The sequence below is a fragment of the Schistocerca americana genome, chromosome 7 (genome assembly GCF_021461395.2).
Source record: "Schistocerca americana isolate TAMUIC-IGC-003095 chromosome 7, iqSchAmer2.1, whole genome shotgun sequence".
NCBI lineage: Eukaryota > Metazoa > Arthropoda > Insecta > Orthoptera > Acrididae > Schistocerca > Schistocerca americana.
In genome coordinates, this window is record NC_060125.1 from 424,365,106 (window position 1) to 424,383,020 (window position 17,915).

At 44.1% G+C, this 17,915-nt stretch overlaps 1 protein-coding gene across 1 annotated transcript in view; it reads left to right on the plus strand.

Annotated features, from left to right (window-relative positions):
* The window catches only part of LOC124622978 (bumetanide-sensitive sodium-(potassium)-chloride cotransporter-like), a 591,187-nt gene that overhangs the window by 504,747 nt on the left and 68,525 nt on the right, over positions 1-17,915 (plus strand). The window contains exons 13-15 of the mRNA XM_047148767.1: positions 1,670-1,881; positions 5,304-5,545; positions 15,035-15,201. Of these exons, the coding sequence (XP_047004723.1) occupies positions 1,670-1,881; positions 5,304-5,545; positions 15,035-15,201 (621 nt within the window). The remainder of the gene's footprint in view (positions 1-1,669; positions 1,882-5,303; positions 5,546-15,034; positions 15,202-17,915) is intronic.

The window sequence follows — 17,915 nt, forward strand, 5'->3', positions numbered from 1 at the left end:
ACTGGAGTCACATAATCTCAAAAGCTCTTATGTGCAACCCGCATTCAGATAGCCTCTAAAGTGCACACCTGGCCCATTCAGGGGACTCTTTAGTTATCAAAAAAATGGCACAAGTCAAGGAGATCACAGAGTAACTTACCGCAGAACTTTCAAAGTATCTGGTTCATACATTCCACTCGACTTAGAACTGGTGTGTCACCATCAGTTCTGGGGTCAGTGCTTCAAAGTGTAAGCTTCGTTAAAACTCTGTGAATATGGGTGATATTCTCAACCTTCTCTGCCAGTCGCTGAGTTATCCAAGTATGGCCTCGGTGCGCAGAGGATTGACATCATTTGTTTCAGCATGCGGCACAAACTGCAGTTTTTTTCTCCCCCTTTCCTCCAGTGGCTGCCGGAATAGCCTCTACATCATACTGAATGAGGTCCACAGCCACACACAGTGACTGAAGCCGGTGTCCTTTCCCATTCTTTACTGTCATTCACCGTTATTTGCCACATGAATGAACTGCCGACGGTTAATGGCCTCTATGCGTTTGGGTCATCTTGACTCAACACACATCAATTTTCCCAACAGGTGAGGTGAACCTCACTGGCTTAGTTTCGGATTCGGTGGAAGAGAGCACTTCGAACTTGATAATTATGGGCATGAGTGTAACACACTAATTTCTCTTTCATCCCTGTCTTCCATGTACAGGCGCCTAGACCTACCACTGACACGCCACTCACAACCAAGTGGACGAGCAGTGTTCGATCCCATACTTCTTGGAGAGGAGACAGCGTCCACAGGATAGCATGGTACTTGAGGTAGCTTTGGTATCGCTGATTCACGAGGATGCGTAGCCACCAATCACACCCATCTGCAGCATTTTCCAGTCACTTGCCAACATTCATGGCGATTTCCATTTCATGACTATCGTTAACTCTTTCAACACAGCCATCTGCAGCAGTTTCCAGTCATTTGCCAATAGCCAGGGCGATTTCCAGCTGCTTACAAACAGCAACTAATTCATCCCTTACCCAAGAACAGCATTCGCAGTGGGGTTACATTGTGACTGGTGCAATATTTTACAGAATAGTAAACAAATAGCTTTAAAATAAGCTTGCTGATTTCCGGGATCTGTTAATCTACTTTGTATGGTTCAAATGGCTCTGAGCACTATGGGAAAACTTCTGAGGTCATCAGTCCCCTATAACTTAGAACTACTTAAACCTAATTAACCTACGGCCATCACACACACCCAGGCCCGAGGCAGGATTCGAACCTGCGACCGTGGCGGTCGCGTGGTTCCAGACTGTAGCGCCTAAAACCGCTCGGCCACCACGGCCGGCTCTACTCTGTATATATGAACTTTGTGTACATGGGCAATGTCAAGCTGCAACTTGATATGGTTTCTGCCTGTAACTGTAGGCTACATGAAGTGGTTATCAGACTGTAGAATTACGTTGATATATTGACTACAACTGCAGAGAACTTAGTAACGCATTGTAGTGTGAACATTCCATTATTTTATGTCTCGCATTAAATTATTCACCCTGTATAGTGAGGTCTTAACACAACTGACTGAACAGAGAAATTCCAGCTCTGTCGTAGGACAAGGACGACTTCTTCGAGTAATGTAGTTGAAATATTTAGATCTGGCTCTCGCAGCGGAACGGTCGTGTGTTGCAGACGTGAACTGGGGCTCGTCGACACAGGCGCAGTGCTACAACTCTGCGCTGAAGGCGATGCTGGAGCTGAACCACGTGGAGGAGCACGTGAAGAACTTCCGGCCGCAGCTGCTGGTGCTGGCGGGCATGCCCGGCACACGGCCGCCGCTCATAGACTTCGCGGCACTCATCACCAAAGGCATCTCGCTGCTTGTCTGCGGACATGTGCTAAGCGTAAGTAGCCCGCAGCGCCGCTCATCACCGAACGCATCTCGCTGCTCGTCGGCGGACATGTGCTAAGCGTGAAAATCCCACAGCATCATTAATCAGCAAAGGCACCTCGCCGTTCACTGTGGACACCTGCTCAGTGAACATAACCTGCGTAGCGCTCATTACCACAGCCAACTCGCTGCTTGTCGGTGGACAGGTGCTCAGTAAATTAGCCCACAGTGGCGCTCGTCATCAAAGACATCACGCTGCCCAATGTGGCCAAGTGCACAGTGTTAGTAACTTGTGTGACACTTATCACTGAAGGCATATTGCTGCTTGCTGTGGACTCGTGCAGTGTAAGTAACATTCCTGCTATTCATCGCCACAGACATCTCACTGCTCAATGTCGAAAACTGCTTAGCGTAAGTAGCCTGCATTGGCATCTTGGTGCTTCTCTGTTTACACGTGCTTAGCATAAGTTACCTGCACTGGCGCTCATCACCATAGGCTCTTACTATTCGTCTGCAGACACGTGCTCATTGCAAGAGTTCTGCATGGTACTCATCACCAAAGGCATCTCACTGGTCACCTGTTTGCACATGCTCAGCGTAAGTGGCTCGCAGTGGCGTTTCTTCATCTAGGGTAACTCTTTGTTTGTCTACAGACATATCCTCAGCGTGAGTAGCCTGCTTTGGTGCTCATCACCAAAGATATCTCACTGCTCATCTACTGACATGTGCTCAGTGAATGTGTCTAAAGCTGAGTCCAGGGTTAAAGTATAAAACTTTCCGTAATATCTTAACGAAGTAAGAATGAGGGTATTGTTGATGGCGATATATATGTCGCATGGAAATGTTTGACTTGGCGCCTTCCTTGATGCTACGGGTCCGAACACTGCTCTCCCTTCCTTTCTCACCTGCAATCACTATCATATATGTCTACACTCCGCAAGCCACCTTATATTTCATCGTGAATGATACGTGGCAAGAATGAGTTTGTCTGATTCTTTGGCCAAGGTTATTACGAGAGATATTTGTGAAAAGATGTAATATGTAGCCTGACACTTCTTGTGAGAACAACGCTGCTCTTGCTCACATTATTGGTGTTTGCCGTAGTAACATTTTGATCACTTAAATCTGTTTGCTCTGCTCACGAAATTTTGGTAGTAAACGACACCGAGATGCACGACGCCTCTCTGGAAGCGTCTGCAACTAGAGTTTGACGAGCACGTTCGTAACGCTCTCTTGCTTACTAAACGATCCATCGGCGCAATACGCTGATGATCTGTATCTCTTGTATTTTCCTACTTGCTGAAGGTCTCCAACTCGGAGGCTCACGCCGATAAACGTACATTTTCGAAAAAATCACCTGATTTTGATAAGGAGTGTGTCACACTGTCTGACGACGCAAAATTCGACGTTCCACAATCGACTATTTCGATTCAACGTGCGATAAACGCGCACTTTGAGATGCGCACTCACTAGCAAAGAAAATTGACAAGAAAGTGTAACAACGCTGAAGACTTGTCAAGACTGATAGGCTTGACAAAGCTTATCAGTCCTTAGTACATTGCCCTGTCAGTTTTCCTTCTATCGACCGTCCATATTGTGCAGTTACTATGTGCAGTGCAAGCACGATTTCCTTATCGGATAAGCATTAAATTATTTCTTATTTTGTCATGTAGTCAGTGTATCAGACAAAGTAAAAATACACTTCTGGCCATTAAAATTGCTAGACCAAGAAGAAATGCAGATGATAAACAGGTATTCATTGGACAAATATATTATACTAGAACTGACATGTGATTACATTTTCATGCAATTTGGGTGCATAGATCCTGAGAAATCAGTACCCAGAACAACCACCTCTGGCCGTAATAACGGCCTAGATACGCCTGGGCATTTAGTCGAACAGAGCTTGGATGGCGTGTACAGGTACAGCTGCCCATGCAGCTTCAACACCATACCACAGTTCATCAAGAGTAGTGACTGGCGTATTGTGACGAGCCAGTTGCTCGGCCACCATTGACCAGACGTTTTCATTTGGTGAGAGATCTGGAGAATGTGCTGGCCAGGGCAGCAGTCGAACATTTTCTGTATCCAGAAACGCCGGTACAGGACCTGCAACATTCGGTCGTGCGTTACCCTGCTGAAATGTAGGGTTTCGCAGGGATCGAATGATGGGTAGCGCCACGGGTCGTGCCGGCCGAAGTGGCCGTGTGGTTAAAGGCGCTGCAGTCTGGAACCGCAAGACCGCTACGGTCGCAGGGTCGAATCCTGCCTCGGGCATGGATGTTTGTGATGTCCTTAGGTTAGTTAGGTTTAACTAGTTCTAAGTTCTAGGGGACTAATGACCTCAGCAGTTGAGTCCCATAGTGCTCAGAGCCATTTGAACCATTTGAACCACGGGTCGTAACACATCTGAAATGTAACGTCCTCTGTTCAAAGTGCTGTCAATGCGAACAAGAGGTGACCGAGACGTGTAACCAATGGCACCCCTTACCATCACGCCGGATGATACGCCAGTATGGCGATGACGAATACACGCTTCCAATGTGCGTTCACCGCGATGTCGCCAAACATGGATGCGACCATCATGACGCTGTAAACAGAACCTGGATTCATCCGAAAAAATGACGTTTTGCCATTGGTGCACCCACGTTCGTCGTTGAGTACACCATCGCAGGCGCTCCTGTTTGTGATGCAGCGTCAAGGGAAACCGCAGCCATGGTCTCCGAGCTGATAGTCCATGCTGCTGCAAACGTCGTCGAACTGTTCGTGCAGATGGTTGTTGTCTTGCAAACGTCCCCATCTATTGACTCAGGGATCGAGACGTAGCTGCAAGATCCGTTACAGCCATGCGGATAAGATGCCTCTCATCTCGACTGCTAGTGATACGAGGCCGTTGGGATCCAGCACGGCGTTCCGTGTTACCCTCCTGAACCCACCGATTCCATATTCTGCTAACAGTCATTGGATCTCGACCAACGCGAGCCGCTATGTCGCGATACGATAAACCGCAATCGCGATAGGCTACAATCCGATCTTTATCAAAGTCGGAAACGTGATGGTATGCATTTTTCCTCCTTACACGAGGCATCACAACGTTTCACCAGGCAACGCCGGTCAACAGCTGTTTGTGTATGAGAAATCGGTTGGAAACTTTCCTCATGTCAGCCCGTTGTAGGTGTCGCCACCGTCGCCAACCTTGTGTGAATGCTCTGCAAAGCTAATCATTCGCATATTACAGCATCTTCTTCCTGTCGGTTAAATTTCGCGTCTGTAGCACGTCATCTTCGTGGTGTAGCAGTTTTAATGACCAGTAGTGTAGCATGGATCTTGATCACGCAGGTGATGATTGCAATGGAAGCTCTGCAGTCACTAAGATGTGATGATTGAGCGGCATTTAAGGAATTAAGGAATATAGGCGTATTGTGTCTGTTACAGGGAAGGCATTCGCAGCGTGTGCACAATGCTCTGTCACGGAAAGCGTACCTGTGGTTGCGCAAGCACAAGATAAAGGCCTTCTTCGACGTCGTGGACAGCGACAACTTCGAGACGGGCACCGAGACGCTGATGCGGACCTCTGGGCTGGGCAAGCTGCGGCCCAACACCGTCCTCATGGGCTACAAGGCCGACTGGCAGCACTGCGACCACGACGAGCTCCGCAACTACTTCAACATCATACAGTAAGGAACGCCGCCACGCGTCCCACCCACTCTAACACAACACAACATTCCCCAACCCTCTATAGTAAGACATACTACCGCATGTCCCAGCTCACTACCACATCAGTCAGTAGGAAACACTACCATAGGTCACAGTTCTACATCAATTAGTAAGAAAGTCTACCCTCTGTCTCAAAAACTTTAACATCATAGGGTAAGGAGCGTTACCACCCTCCTAGTTACCACAACATTAGACAACAGACAACACTACAACACCGCACAATCACCCTATCATATACAATGGATCACGATCACACGTCTCAACAAATACAACATCAGACATTACACAACGTTATCACATGTATCATCACCTCATTGGCATACTTAAGATGATACTATCATACGTGCCAATTACTACAATATCAGACAGCAGACAGTACAGCCACACATCCCAATTACGACATCAGGCAGTAGGAAACATTACCACAACATCATACAGTAGTTACCATGAGCAACCCTGCCCTACACTACCACTGATTTTGACCGCCTGTACTATTTAATCCGTGGTCATTTCTCAATTCTGCTTTATATTCACATAAGCAGAATAGATTAAAGTCCTATCCCTGTAGTTGATGCTACACTGCCTAAGAATAGCAAGCATTTCATTCGTTTCTACATTATATAATACCTTCTCCAAATCTACAAAAGCGATGTTTTTCCTAAATCTGCCCTTCGTTATTAACAGCGTATTGAAATATCTTCTCGATCGAACCTCAGCCGCCCCACACTTCCTCTCTTCCTAACTCTACGTCCATATTCTGCAAATCATTGTGAGGTGCATGGCAGAGTGTACTTCCCATTGTAGTATATGTTAGGTTTTCTTCCCATTTTATTCGCGTATGAAGTATGGCAGAAATGACCGCTTAATCGCCTTTTTAGCCAGTCTAACTTGTCCTCTGAGTGACTGATGTTAGAATGGGGCTGTAAATAGTCCTAGTCGCTCCTTTGAAATTGGTTCTTGGAGCTTCGTAAGTAGGATTCCGAGAGACAGCGTTAAATAAACTTATCGACTTTTGTGATGTCATTATTTCTATATACCTTCTGCATGCCCTGTTAATCTCATTTAGTTGGGTCCTGCACACTAGAGAAATATTCTTGGGTGAGTCGAACGAGTATATTGTAAGCAATTTTCTTTGTAGACTGGCTGAATTATCCTAGTACCTACAAATGAAACGGTCTGTCAATTCCTTTACTGCAGAGAGGTCTATGTGATCATTCCTTTGAAGGCTTTACGCACTGCTCCTTTGACAGCTGAAAGTGTTTCATTTAGCGTCTCTCTATTTACAGTCCTATGCTTTGATTTAAACTTAATGATCTGTAGTTATTCTTCCTTTAGAATTTTCTATATTCAATAATGAGCCAAAGCATTGTGATCACCTGCTTAATAGCTTGTTTCTCTGTCTTTGGAACGACATACGTCTCTGATTCTGCGTATCTGCGTATTGCTGGTAGGTTTGTGGAGGTACGATGTGTGATCAAAAATGTCCGGACACCTGGCTGAAAATAACTTACAACTTCGTGGCGCCTCCATCGGTAAGGCTGGAATTCAATATGGTGTTGGCCCACCCTTAGCCTTCATGGCAGCTTCCACTGTCGCTGGTATACGTTCAGTCAGGTTCTGGAGGTTTCTTGGGGTATGGCAGCCCATTCTTCACGGATTCGATGTCGGTCGGTGAGGCCTGGCAGGAAGTCGGCGTTCCAAAACATCCCAAAGGTGTTCAAAATGATTCAGGTCTGAACTCTGTGCAGGCCAGTCCATTACAGGGATGTTATTTTCTTGTAAGCACTCTGCCACAGTCCGTGCACTACGAACAGGTGCCCGATCAAGTTGAAAGATGCAGTCGCCATCCCCGAATTGCTCTTCAACAGTGGGAAGCAACAAGGTGCTTAAAACATCAATCTAGGCCTGTGCTGTGATAGTGATAAGCAAAACAACAAGGCGTGCAAGCCCTCTCCATGGAAAACGCGACCACACAATAACACCGCCGCCATGGCACTACACACGCCGGCAGATGAGGTTCACCGGACATTCGTCATACCCACACCCTGTCATCGGATGGCCATATTGTGTACCGTAATTCGTCACTCCACACAACGCTTTTCCGCTGTTCAGTTGTGCAGTGTTTATACTCCTTACATCAAGCGAGGCGCCGTTTGGCATTTACCCGCGTGATGCGTGGCTTATGAGCAGCTGCTTGACCATGAAATCCAAGTGCCTCACCTCCCACCTAACTGTCATAGTACTTGCAGTAGATCCTGATGCAGTTTGGAATTCCTGTGTGATAGTCTGGATAGATGTCTGCCTGTTACACATTACGACCCTCTTCAACTGCTGGCGGTCTGTGTCAGTCAACAGATGAGGTCGGCCAGTACGCTTTTGTGCTTCTCGTTTCCACTTCACTATTACATCGGAAACAGAGGACCTAGGGATGTTCAGGAGTGTGGAAATCTCGCGTACAGATGTATGACAGAACTGATATCCAATCGCAGGCCGGGATGGTCGAGCGGTCGCAGTTTCGAATCCTGCCTCGGGCATGGATGTGTGTGATGTCCTTAGGTTGGTTAGTAGTTCTAAGTTCTAGGGGACTGATGACCTCAGAAGTAAAGTCCCGTAGTGCTCAGAGCCATTTGTGCCATTTGATACCCAATCACCTGACCACGTTCGAAGTCCGTAAGTTCCGCGGAGCGCCCCAATCTACTCTCTCACGATGTCTAATGACTACTGAGGTCGATGATATGGAGTACCTGGCGGTAGATGGCAGCACAATGCACGTAATATAAAAAAAGGTATGTTTTTGGTGGTTTCCGGATACTTTTGATCACAATGTGTATGTGGTATTACATGTATACGCGTAGGTCATGTAATTCGCGCAAATAACGGGCGGTTGGTTTGCGTGCGCGCTAATGGTGCCCGACAGCGACCCAGATGTGCTCGACAGGATTTACACGTGGCGAATTTGGTCGCCCAGACGTCAACGTGAGTTCACTATAATGTTCCTCAAATCACGGTTCTGGCTCCGAGACACAGACAATTAAACTGCTGAAAGATGATATTGCTGTCGGGGAAACCATCAACCATGAAGGGATGCAAGTGGTTCGCAGCTGACAGCGTGTGTTCGGTTACTACCTCACGTCCCATGCAAGCGCAGGAGAATGTCTCCCATAGCGTAATACTGCCCCCACCAGCCTGCATCCTTGGCGCGTTGCACGTTTTGAGTCGACGTTCATATCGATTTGTAGAGAAGACAAGCGACTTAGTGTAGCAAAAACGTGATTCACTTGAGGTACCGACAAGTTTCCATTGATTGACGGTCCAATCCCGAAGGTCCTGTGCTCATTGCAATTGTAACTGACGATGTCGTCGGCTCAACGTGTGAACACATAGTGGTTGACTGCTGCGGAGCTCCATGTTCAACAACGTACGATGAACGGTGTGTTCCAAAGCACTTGTGCGTGCACCAGCATTGTGCTCTTTAGGCAGAGATGCCACAGATCACCGTTATACTACTTTACAGAGCAGATAAGTCTCCGAACCCCACCTTAGTGAAGAGTCGTAGACGTCCAAGCATTTAGCGCTAGTGGTAAATTTCCTGTTCTACCTTTTTCGTAGATGCTAGCGATAGTGCACGTGAACATTTGACAAGCTTCGCCGTTTTCGAGACACTCGTTCACTCTGCGTAGTAATAATCTGTCCTTGTCAAAATCGCTTAGCCGGCCTAAGTGGCCGAGTGGTTCTAGGCGCTACAGTCTGGAACCGCGCGACCGCTACGGTCGCAGGTTCGAATCCTGCCTCAGGCATGGATGTGAGTGATGTCCTTAGGTTAGTTAGGTTTAAGTAGTTCTAAGTACTAGGGGACTGATGACCTCAGAAGTTAAGTCCCATAGTGCTCAGAGCCATTTGAACCATTTTGAACCAAAGTCGCTTATCGCGATGGAATTCCCCATTCTCAGCTCATAACTTCGCTAGGGTGATTTTCCGTCCGTGTCTGCTCCGCTTAAATACTTCTGTTACCGCGTCATGTGCCCTCAACGCCACCAGACGGCATCCAACGTCGCGGTGGGCAGTGGTCATAACGTTTTGGCTTATCAGAGTAAATACTGTGTACCATGGAGGATCCCTCTCATCACGATCTATTCTACTAGGTGCTTATCTATCCAATGCTTGGTCAAGTGTTCTCATAAGCTTACTCAAGGCTAAATGTTTCGAGTTACTACTTGGATATGATATTACTGCTTTTTTTTTTTTTTTTTTTTGGCTGAACACAAAGCTTTTATCTTGTTTTAGCTGCTTTTCATACCTTGGAAATCATTCTCGTCACAACTGCGTCATCACTGGTTCCAGTTTCGGTGTGATCATCCCGAGAGACCAGTTCTATTTGTTGCCTGTTGCCAATAGAACTGGATTTGTAACTGTTTTAAGTAGTTTTGTTAGAAGGTACGAGTATTTAGTATTGTTTCACATAATGCCTTGTCACGCCCAGCATTTACAAAACTGCAATTATACCAGTCGAGAGTTGGATGACTAAAATCTCCTCAAATAACGGCAGTGTCAAAAAGAAACGTTTGTTCTAGTGAGCAGAGGTTTTATCTGGCCTTTTCGACTACATCCGTAGGTGAGTTTATTGATCGATAGAAGGATCCAATTATAAATTTCTAAACACGTTTGTAGTGAATCGTGCCCGAACGACATCGTATACAGAATCAGTTTCAATCTCAGCGAATTTGTGTTTCTTATCTAAAATCAAACTGGTCCTCTCCAAACCTGTTACAATTTTCCCTTCCGAAGCGTAACAATTTCAGTCTTTTCGACGTCTGGTGGAACTTCTCGACATACATGAATTTCGTTCACCAGCTTGTGTGGCTGCTACTCCGTGCATCGGCCTGACACCCATAGGAGTTATGCTGGTATGTTACGAATATTTGTTCCGAATTCGTGTTAAGTTTATTAATTCGAAAATAAATACTGCATCGCCCCCATCATCATCTTGCACCGTATGCTCATTTGCAGTTGGCTAATTCCTTCTGGACCACTATAAATGTTCTTTAAGTATTGTTTGCATCTTCTGGCCTTATTCTTACTTTCATTATTCATTTACTTTTATCTGTCATCATTGTGATTCTCGTTCTTTACTCTCTAAAGTAACTGTTAATTATATTTTATTACATGTTATTTACATTACAGTATTTCAATTTGATATCTATTTCTTGACATGCATACAGTAAATCTTATTTAAATTTTCTACATTTCTGCTTAATTTCCATGCTGAGTGACCTGTGTTGTTAATGTTCTCTTTCAACATTAGTGCATTTTCATCAAGCTGCTGCTTTTCTGCCTTCTTCAATATGCTGTATTCACTTAATTTTTAAAATCATTCAATGGATTTTCCATATCAGTTTCTCCTTGGACTGTCAATATTTCTTTTGTCAACCTTTCTACAAAGGCAGTCTCAATTTGTGGTTTCTTCAACTTTTCTAGGTTCCAACATTAACTTTTCTAGGATCCAACATTTCAGATACTTTCTCTTTATTTTCTTGAATTTTAAATAAATTCATTTGTGGTAAGTTACGTTGAGTATCAGTGTCAGCACACTGGTTCATGAATCTTTGTTTTACAAAATAATAATCAATCTGGTATTGCCCTTGATCCCCAGCAATCTTCCATATATATTTCCTTGTAAAGACGTTTTAGAAAAACGTATTCGCAACAAACATCAAAGATTTCAGTTAATTTTTCTCTCTTTCACATTAATTGCCGAAACCACTGCATTCCTGCCTCTCATTGTGATTAAATCCTCCCATTATGATTAAATTCTCATTCTCTTTTGTATATATTATCATATATTTCCAGTTGTTATGACATCCACATCTGTGGCTAGCTGGTATTATTGTGTTATTATGGAAACTGTCGTATATTCATTCAATCTCATCGTCAATGTTTCTTTCTCTTTGTTGCAGATAATCCTTTACTTCGTTTTAAAATCACCTACTCGTTATTATTTTTACTCGTGCTGTACCTACTATGAATAATTCTATGAACCCCACTCAGCATATCCCCAACACTGCTTACTGATTCTTAAACTATCTTCTGCGTCCTTTCCATTTGTCCCTTTAGATTTTCCTAGCTCACCACACTGCTTTACCGTATTACCATTCCATGTTCTCATCCTGTTTAGTACTACCGAGCGAAGTCTCACTGTAGTAAAGTAACGGACATATATTCGACTGGGAGGGGGCGGATGGAGGGGGCGCTGGTTCAGATACCCTTCCAGCCATCCAGGTATAGGATCCACATGATTTTCCTAAATCACTTAAGGTAAATGACAGAATGGTTCCTTTGAAACAGCTCAGCCGATTTCACTCCACATCCTGCGCCAAAAACAAGTTCGTGCTCCATCTCTAATGACAAGACGTAAAAGCTTAAGTTGTCTTCTTTCCTTTTAATTAGTACACTCTTCATACCTTACACCTCCTCCTTTGTAATCTTTTGGAAATATCCTTCTACATCAATACACATACTTTGCAAACAACTGTACAGTGCTGATTTGAATATTTTACGCAAAAAAAAGAAACGTCATAAAGCTTTTAATTGAGGACTCCTTGTAAGAGAGAAAGGTACTAAGCTAATTTCCCACTGCATTTCGCATCACCGTACAACGGCCGTTCACGTCGCCCCTTCCACGCCTGCATCTAGCGCTGTAGTTTCCATACCCCTCGCCTTGATTTTTGTATATTGCCGCCTTCCTCTAGGATGAAGTTTCTATGTGTTCCAACAGAGAGAATTGGTGCTTCTGGCTGAATGTACGCAGCTCGTAGTCGTGCGGTAGCGTTCTCGCTTCCCACGCCCGGGTTCCCGGGTTCGATTCCCGGCGGGGTCACGGATTTTCTCTGCCTCGTGATGACTGGGTGTTGCGTGATGTCCTTAGGTTAGGTAGGTTTAAGTAGTTCTAAGTTCTAGGCGACTGATGGACTGATGACCATAGATGTTAAGTCCCATAGTGCTCAGAGCCATTGAAACCATTTTTTTCTGCTTGAATTCACAGCCAAGAGTCTCATAGTAATTCTTGCAAGATGCCCTCTCAAGACATTACCAGCCGGACCTGTTTTTACCAAGGCTTTTTTAATCAGATGTGACTATTCGATCACTCCCACCCTTTATTCTGGCTTAAGTGACGTCTGCATTTGTGATCTGCGCTCATTATTTTCTAGTATTATTTACCCTTCATATGTAGGGTAGTACATATTACGACTATATGAGTTACAAAAATCAAATTCTGTTGTTGACATGAGAACCGCTCGCGTTCTGTGAACGCCTGGCTAATGTCATAGTACCATCGCAATATGGAAATGTCTAATATGCAGAGTCTTGCCGTCATCAAAGAAGTGTTTCGTTTCAGGTGGGATAGCTATCATGATGTTTTCTGTTCCATGTCTCCTTTCCATGATGCACTCAAACTGTTGAGGAGATGGTGCAAACTGAAAGAGATCTGCATGGCCACTAAGGTCAGAAACAAGTGATTCTTCATAAATCAAAATGCCCCTATAGTACTCCTAAGGAACGGACATACTGTGCCTCCAACGACACTAAGAGATGACTTTTCCTGCACCCAACTCGATCTTGCTAATGGGACATTAATGAAAAAGGAAAAAAAAATACAACATTCAATATTTGTAACTATGTACCATATCAGGTTTCGAATCTAGATATTCAGCTTCATCTCTCCCATCCTATATGATTATTTAGGTCATAGTCTTTGCCATATATTGATAACAATTGATAACAGGGTATCGTGAATCAAGTCCCAATATCACTCGCACTTATATCTTCTCAGTGGCTCCAGACTGAAGACTTCCTTGCGTAGTCTCTCCTACGTACTGCTACATACTCTTTGATGAACGCCCTCTCTAAAGAATCGTACGTAGTACACGACTCCATCATTTCCGTCACCTATAATGCACGTTCCCCCTGTACATACCCCGACTCGTAGCTTATTGTCTTCGTATAAATCCAGTACTGTGACAGAATATCCTTAAATCCGTTTATAAAGGCTACGAGGCTTACACATTTGTTATCTGGCACAAAAGGCTGAAACTGTCTATGCTTCAGGAGTTTTTCTTTCATGATCATATCAGCATAGATATTCATAGGTACTATGAACCAAAACAAGAAAATAAGTCCAGTAAAAGAGGGTCCCAAACTGCATACCGTAAGAGCTATAAACACTTGTTCATCTTTCCTAATGTGAGACACATCTCTTCTACTGGCGAGGTGTTCATAGGTCTTAAGATATACATTTTGGAGCCCATGTTTACTAGGCAGTTTTTTCTTGTTTTGGTCCATACTACCTCCTCCCAAAATACCGACATCAAAGAGCTTGCAAAAGAAGAGATTTTTTTTTCACTGAATCGAAGGCGAAGAAGTGCACATAGCTCTTAAGATACGCGTTTTAGAGCCCACGTTTACTAGACTTTTTTGCTTCGAACGATTGTCACTGTCAAAGCCCTGAATACTGACCTATGCTCCTACTACCAAAAGTAGTAACAGCCGGGATTACTATACACACTGATGAGCAAAAACATTGTTACCATCCGATTATTAGCTTGTTTGTCATCTTTGGAACACAATTCGGCAGTACTGCCGACCTGGTATAGCAAGAAACTTGATTTCTCCGACCAGACGTTATCCTTCCATTGATCCGTGGTTAAATCTCGACGATTCCGTGTTCATTGCAGTCGTAATTGGCGATGTCATTGGGTCTGCATGGGAAAACGTAAAGGTCGTATGCTTGGTTTCCTATGTTCAGCAGTGTTCGGTGTCGGTATGCTCCAAAACACTCGTGCCTACACCAGCATGTTCGGGCACGCGCGCATTTGTCGTCAGATCTGCCACGGATTGCAGACTACCGTGCCTTACAGATTGGGCAAGCCTCCAACCTCCAAGTTCTTTGATGAGGCGTGGCAGTCAATAGGCTTATCGTCTAATCGTGATTTCACTGTCGCATAACCACTTTGCGTGAATCCCCGGGACAGTAGCACGAGAACACAGAAGTAGCTTCGCCATTTCTGAGATGTCGTTTCCAGGCGCCAGGCTATCAAAATCTGTCCGTTTTCAGAGTTGCTTATGTCACTGCATTTTCTCATTTGCTGGCCGTATCGTCACTGGAATGATTCACATTCGTCTTTGCTCCGCGTATGCCACCAGGCGGCATTCAGTCTCGCAGTGAGCAGCGGTCCTAATGTTTTCTCTCATCAGCGTATTATGTAACACCAATTAGACTTCAATAATAAGTTATCTGTAGTGTACCCAAATCCCATTAAGCAGACGAAAATAGGTGCTCGCCGTTAGGATTTTATCTTCACCTGTAATAACCTTTTTTTAAATTTTTTGTTTTAATTATTTTTGGTGTGAAACACACTCTGAGTGACGTATACTGTCATATTCTTTTCCAACAGCAATGCCTTGGACAGATACCTCGCTGTAGGCATACTGAGACTCGACGGAGGCCTGGATTACTCGAGGGTTCTGCAGGATGACGAGTTTGTTCCAATATCTAAACTGGACAAAAAGGACGAAGAGGAGAAGCTCAGGAGAAATCAGTCAGCTTGTCAACTTACACAAGGTAAATATGACATCACGTCATCTAAGTATCTCGTTTTATCGTAATTTTGATACTGTAGCCCTTGTAGTGCTGTGACTCAGACTTCTCTGCGCATCAGTGAAAAACGATCGCTATTTTTAACGCATACAAAAAGTGTTCTGTTAATTGTCAACTAATGGAGATGCGAAATCATAGCAACATTTCCTATACGTATATAATACTGCATTGTCATCCATAATACGACATAATTTTACAGAGATACTCATAGTCTCCTATCTATATGGGTGTCAATCGACAAGAGCCATTATAAAACTGTTTGGAACCAGAAAAATATACAATAACTGCATTTGATTCTCACCGTGTAGACGGCATCCTCCTCCTCCTCCTCCTCCTCCAGATATCTAACTGATCAGTCTTCAGTTTAGGTCCTCAGCTGGCTGCCACTTCTCAGCTGTAACGCCGTGACTTGCATCAACTTTAATTTGTTGTTTTACTCGTAATTATCACGGGGTCTATAGCTGAACCCTGTAGGTTCGCCTTTCATCATATTAAAAAAAAAAAAAAAAAGATAATAAATCTCAAGCGGGAAAATATGGTGATCTTAGAAACCATGGAACATTATTGTATTTGGAAAGATATCCTTGCCAATCAGTTTTTAACTTTTCTACTTGTTTATTTATCGTGAACTGAATTAGCTAGAAACCTTACAAATTTCCCCGCACTAAGCATTGTCGTGCCATTCCGTGGAAAACAGGCATTGTGAAGTTAAGGAGACTGTACATTGTGGATCCAAATAAGAGACGATTCCGTCCCAAAATACCAACAATAAGTCAATTCACTATGCTCGGTTCATCATTTACGAAACTGCAAAGTCGCTAGATTTCCTTTGACTGACCTTCTCACCATAATGTAATATTGAGAATGTGTAAAAGATATATGTAAACTTTGTCGCTGTTAATATCCGACCACTCACGATCTCTATAAAAGAAATGTGTTTAATTTAACAGTAAATCGCTTTTTTAAATACCCAGACATTTCAAAAAATTTCAGATTACATTGTTTTACATTAGTAGTCTGCCGGGATTATTGCCTTACCTGTAGCTTACATTAAGTCAGTCAAGACGATTGCACCGGTTTTTTGAGGGCAGTTTCAAATGTCTAACACCGAGTGAATCTCTTCACATTCACTCAGAGTATCCAGTACTACTCTTCTAAAATAACCCAATTATCCAACTGTCCTGCATGTATCCACTTTACTGTCATATTCTTCTCCAACAGCAATGCCTTGGACAGATACCTCGCTGTAGGCATATTGAGACTCGACGGAGGCCTGGATTACCCGAGGGTTCTGCAGGACGACGAGTGTGTTCCAATATCTAAACTGGACACTCTGTCTGAGGGTATCCCAACCTTAGTCACGACCTGGAGAAATTTCTTCAGCAGGTTTCATCCGTTCATTGACGTTGCTTAAAGTTGTTTAATTCAAACGAACTTTCCTCCCAATTATGAGCATTCTACTTGACTGAGGTCGTGATTTGCTCTAAATGTTCCCGTGCAGTGAATGCTTACTGCCTTTCAGGTAGTCTGTAAAAATTCTTTGTCAATACAAACTTTCTTGATGATGTTCACATGAGCAATTCCTGCTAAAAGGTAATGTTTTTCGGTGAATCTTCTTCCCCATATCAAATTCGCACGATAGAGCCATTTATATTGCTTGAACGGTCACAGGAATTACTCCATCCATTTCCCGCCAATGCTACATAGAATCTAACCTTACAGTGGATTTTCAGAATGCTTTTAATACAGTTAATCTTCGAGGTGGTATGTGGGACATGCCCGAAGGCACAGTTGTGTAAAGAGTTCCTCGCTATTGACAATGATATGGTACTTGCCACGGGGCCCAATCCGAAATATAGCTTTGATACCCAGGAAACTTCCATACTGGTTTTCTAACGTCTAATAGTTGCTGCGACACTCGCTAATCGTCTGCAATTATTCCGGAATTTCGCAACATCTCTCACTCGAGATCATCTCACTATAAGCGATAATATCGTCTGTGAACACCTACCTTCTATCACATGCACATTCTTATACAGGGTGTCCCAGAAATGATGTCACAAACTTAAAAGGGTTTTAGAAGGTGTCTTGAGGAACAAACCGAGGATAGGAACCCATGTCTGGAAACATCACCCAACGACGCGTGCCACTAGGCCATGTCTTCGGTAGCAAGCGTGGCTTTGTACACTGGCGGATCGTAGAGCGGAACATCTCCCAACGTTGTGTGTTAATCAGAGATCGCGACTGCTTTTCACTATCGCCAGTGGAGAAGGTTAAACCACCTGCCGCATAGAAAGGCCTTGTCTCCAGTGAATGTAATGCTCTGTTACGTCGGTAGATGACAGTTTCGGAACGTGTTTCCATGTGTAATTCATTCCTCTCCTGTATATTGAAAAACAATGGAGATTTTACAGGGTTCCAGGAGGAAAATACACTGCAGATGGGAACCTGTGTCTGAAACCGTCATTCACTGTGGCATGAGAGCATTGCAATCATAGGAAACATGGCCTTTCTACGTAGCAGCTAGCTTCATCAAATCCACTGGTGATCGTGGCAATCACTCGTGATCACTGAATAACAAGCAACATTACGATATGTTCCGCCTGCTGTCGGTCAGCGTACGAAGTCACGTTTGCTGCTGCAGGGGTTGCCTAGTGGCAAGCGCCGGAGCCTGCAAC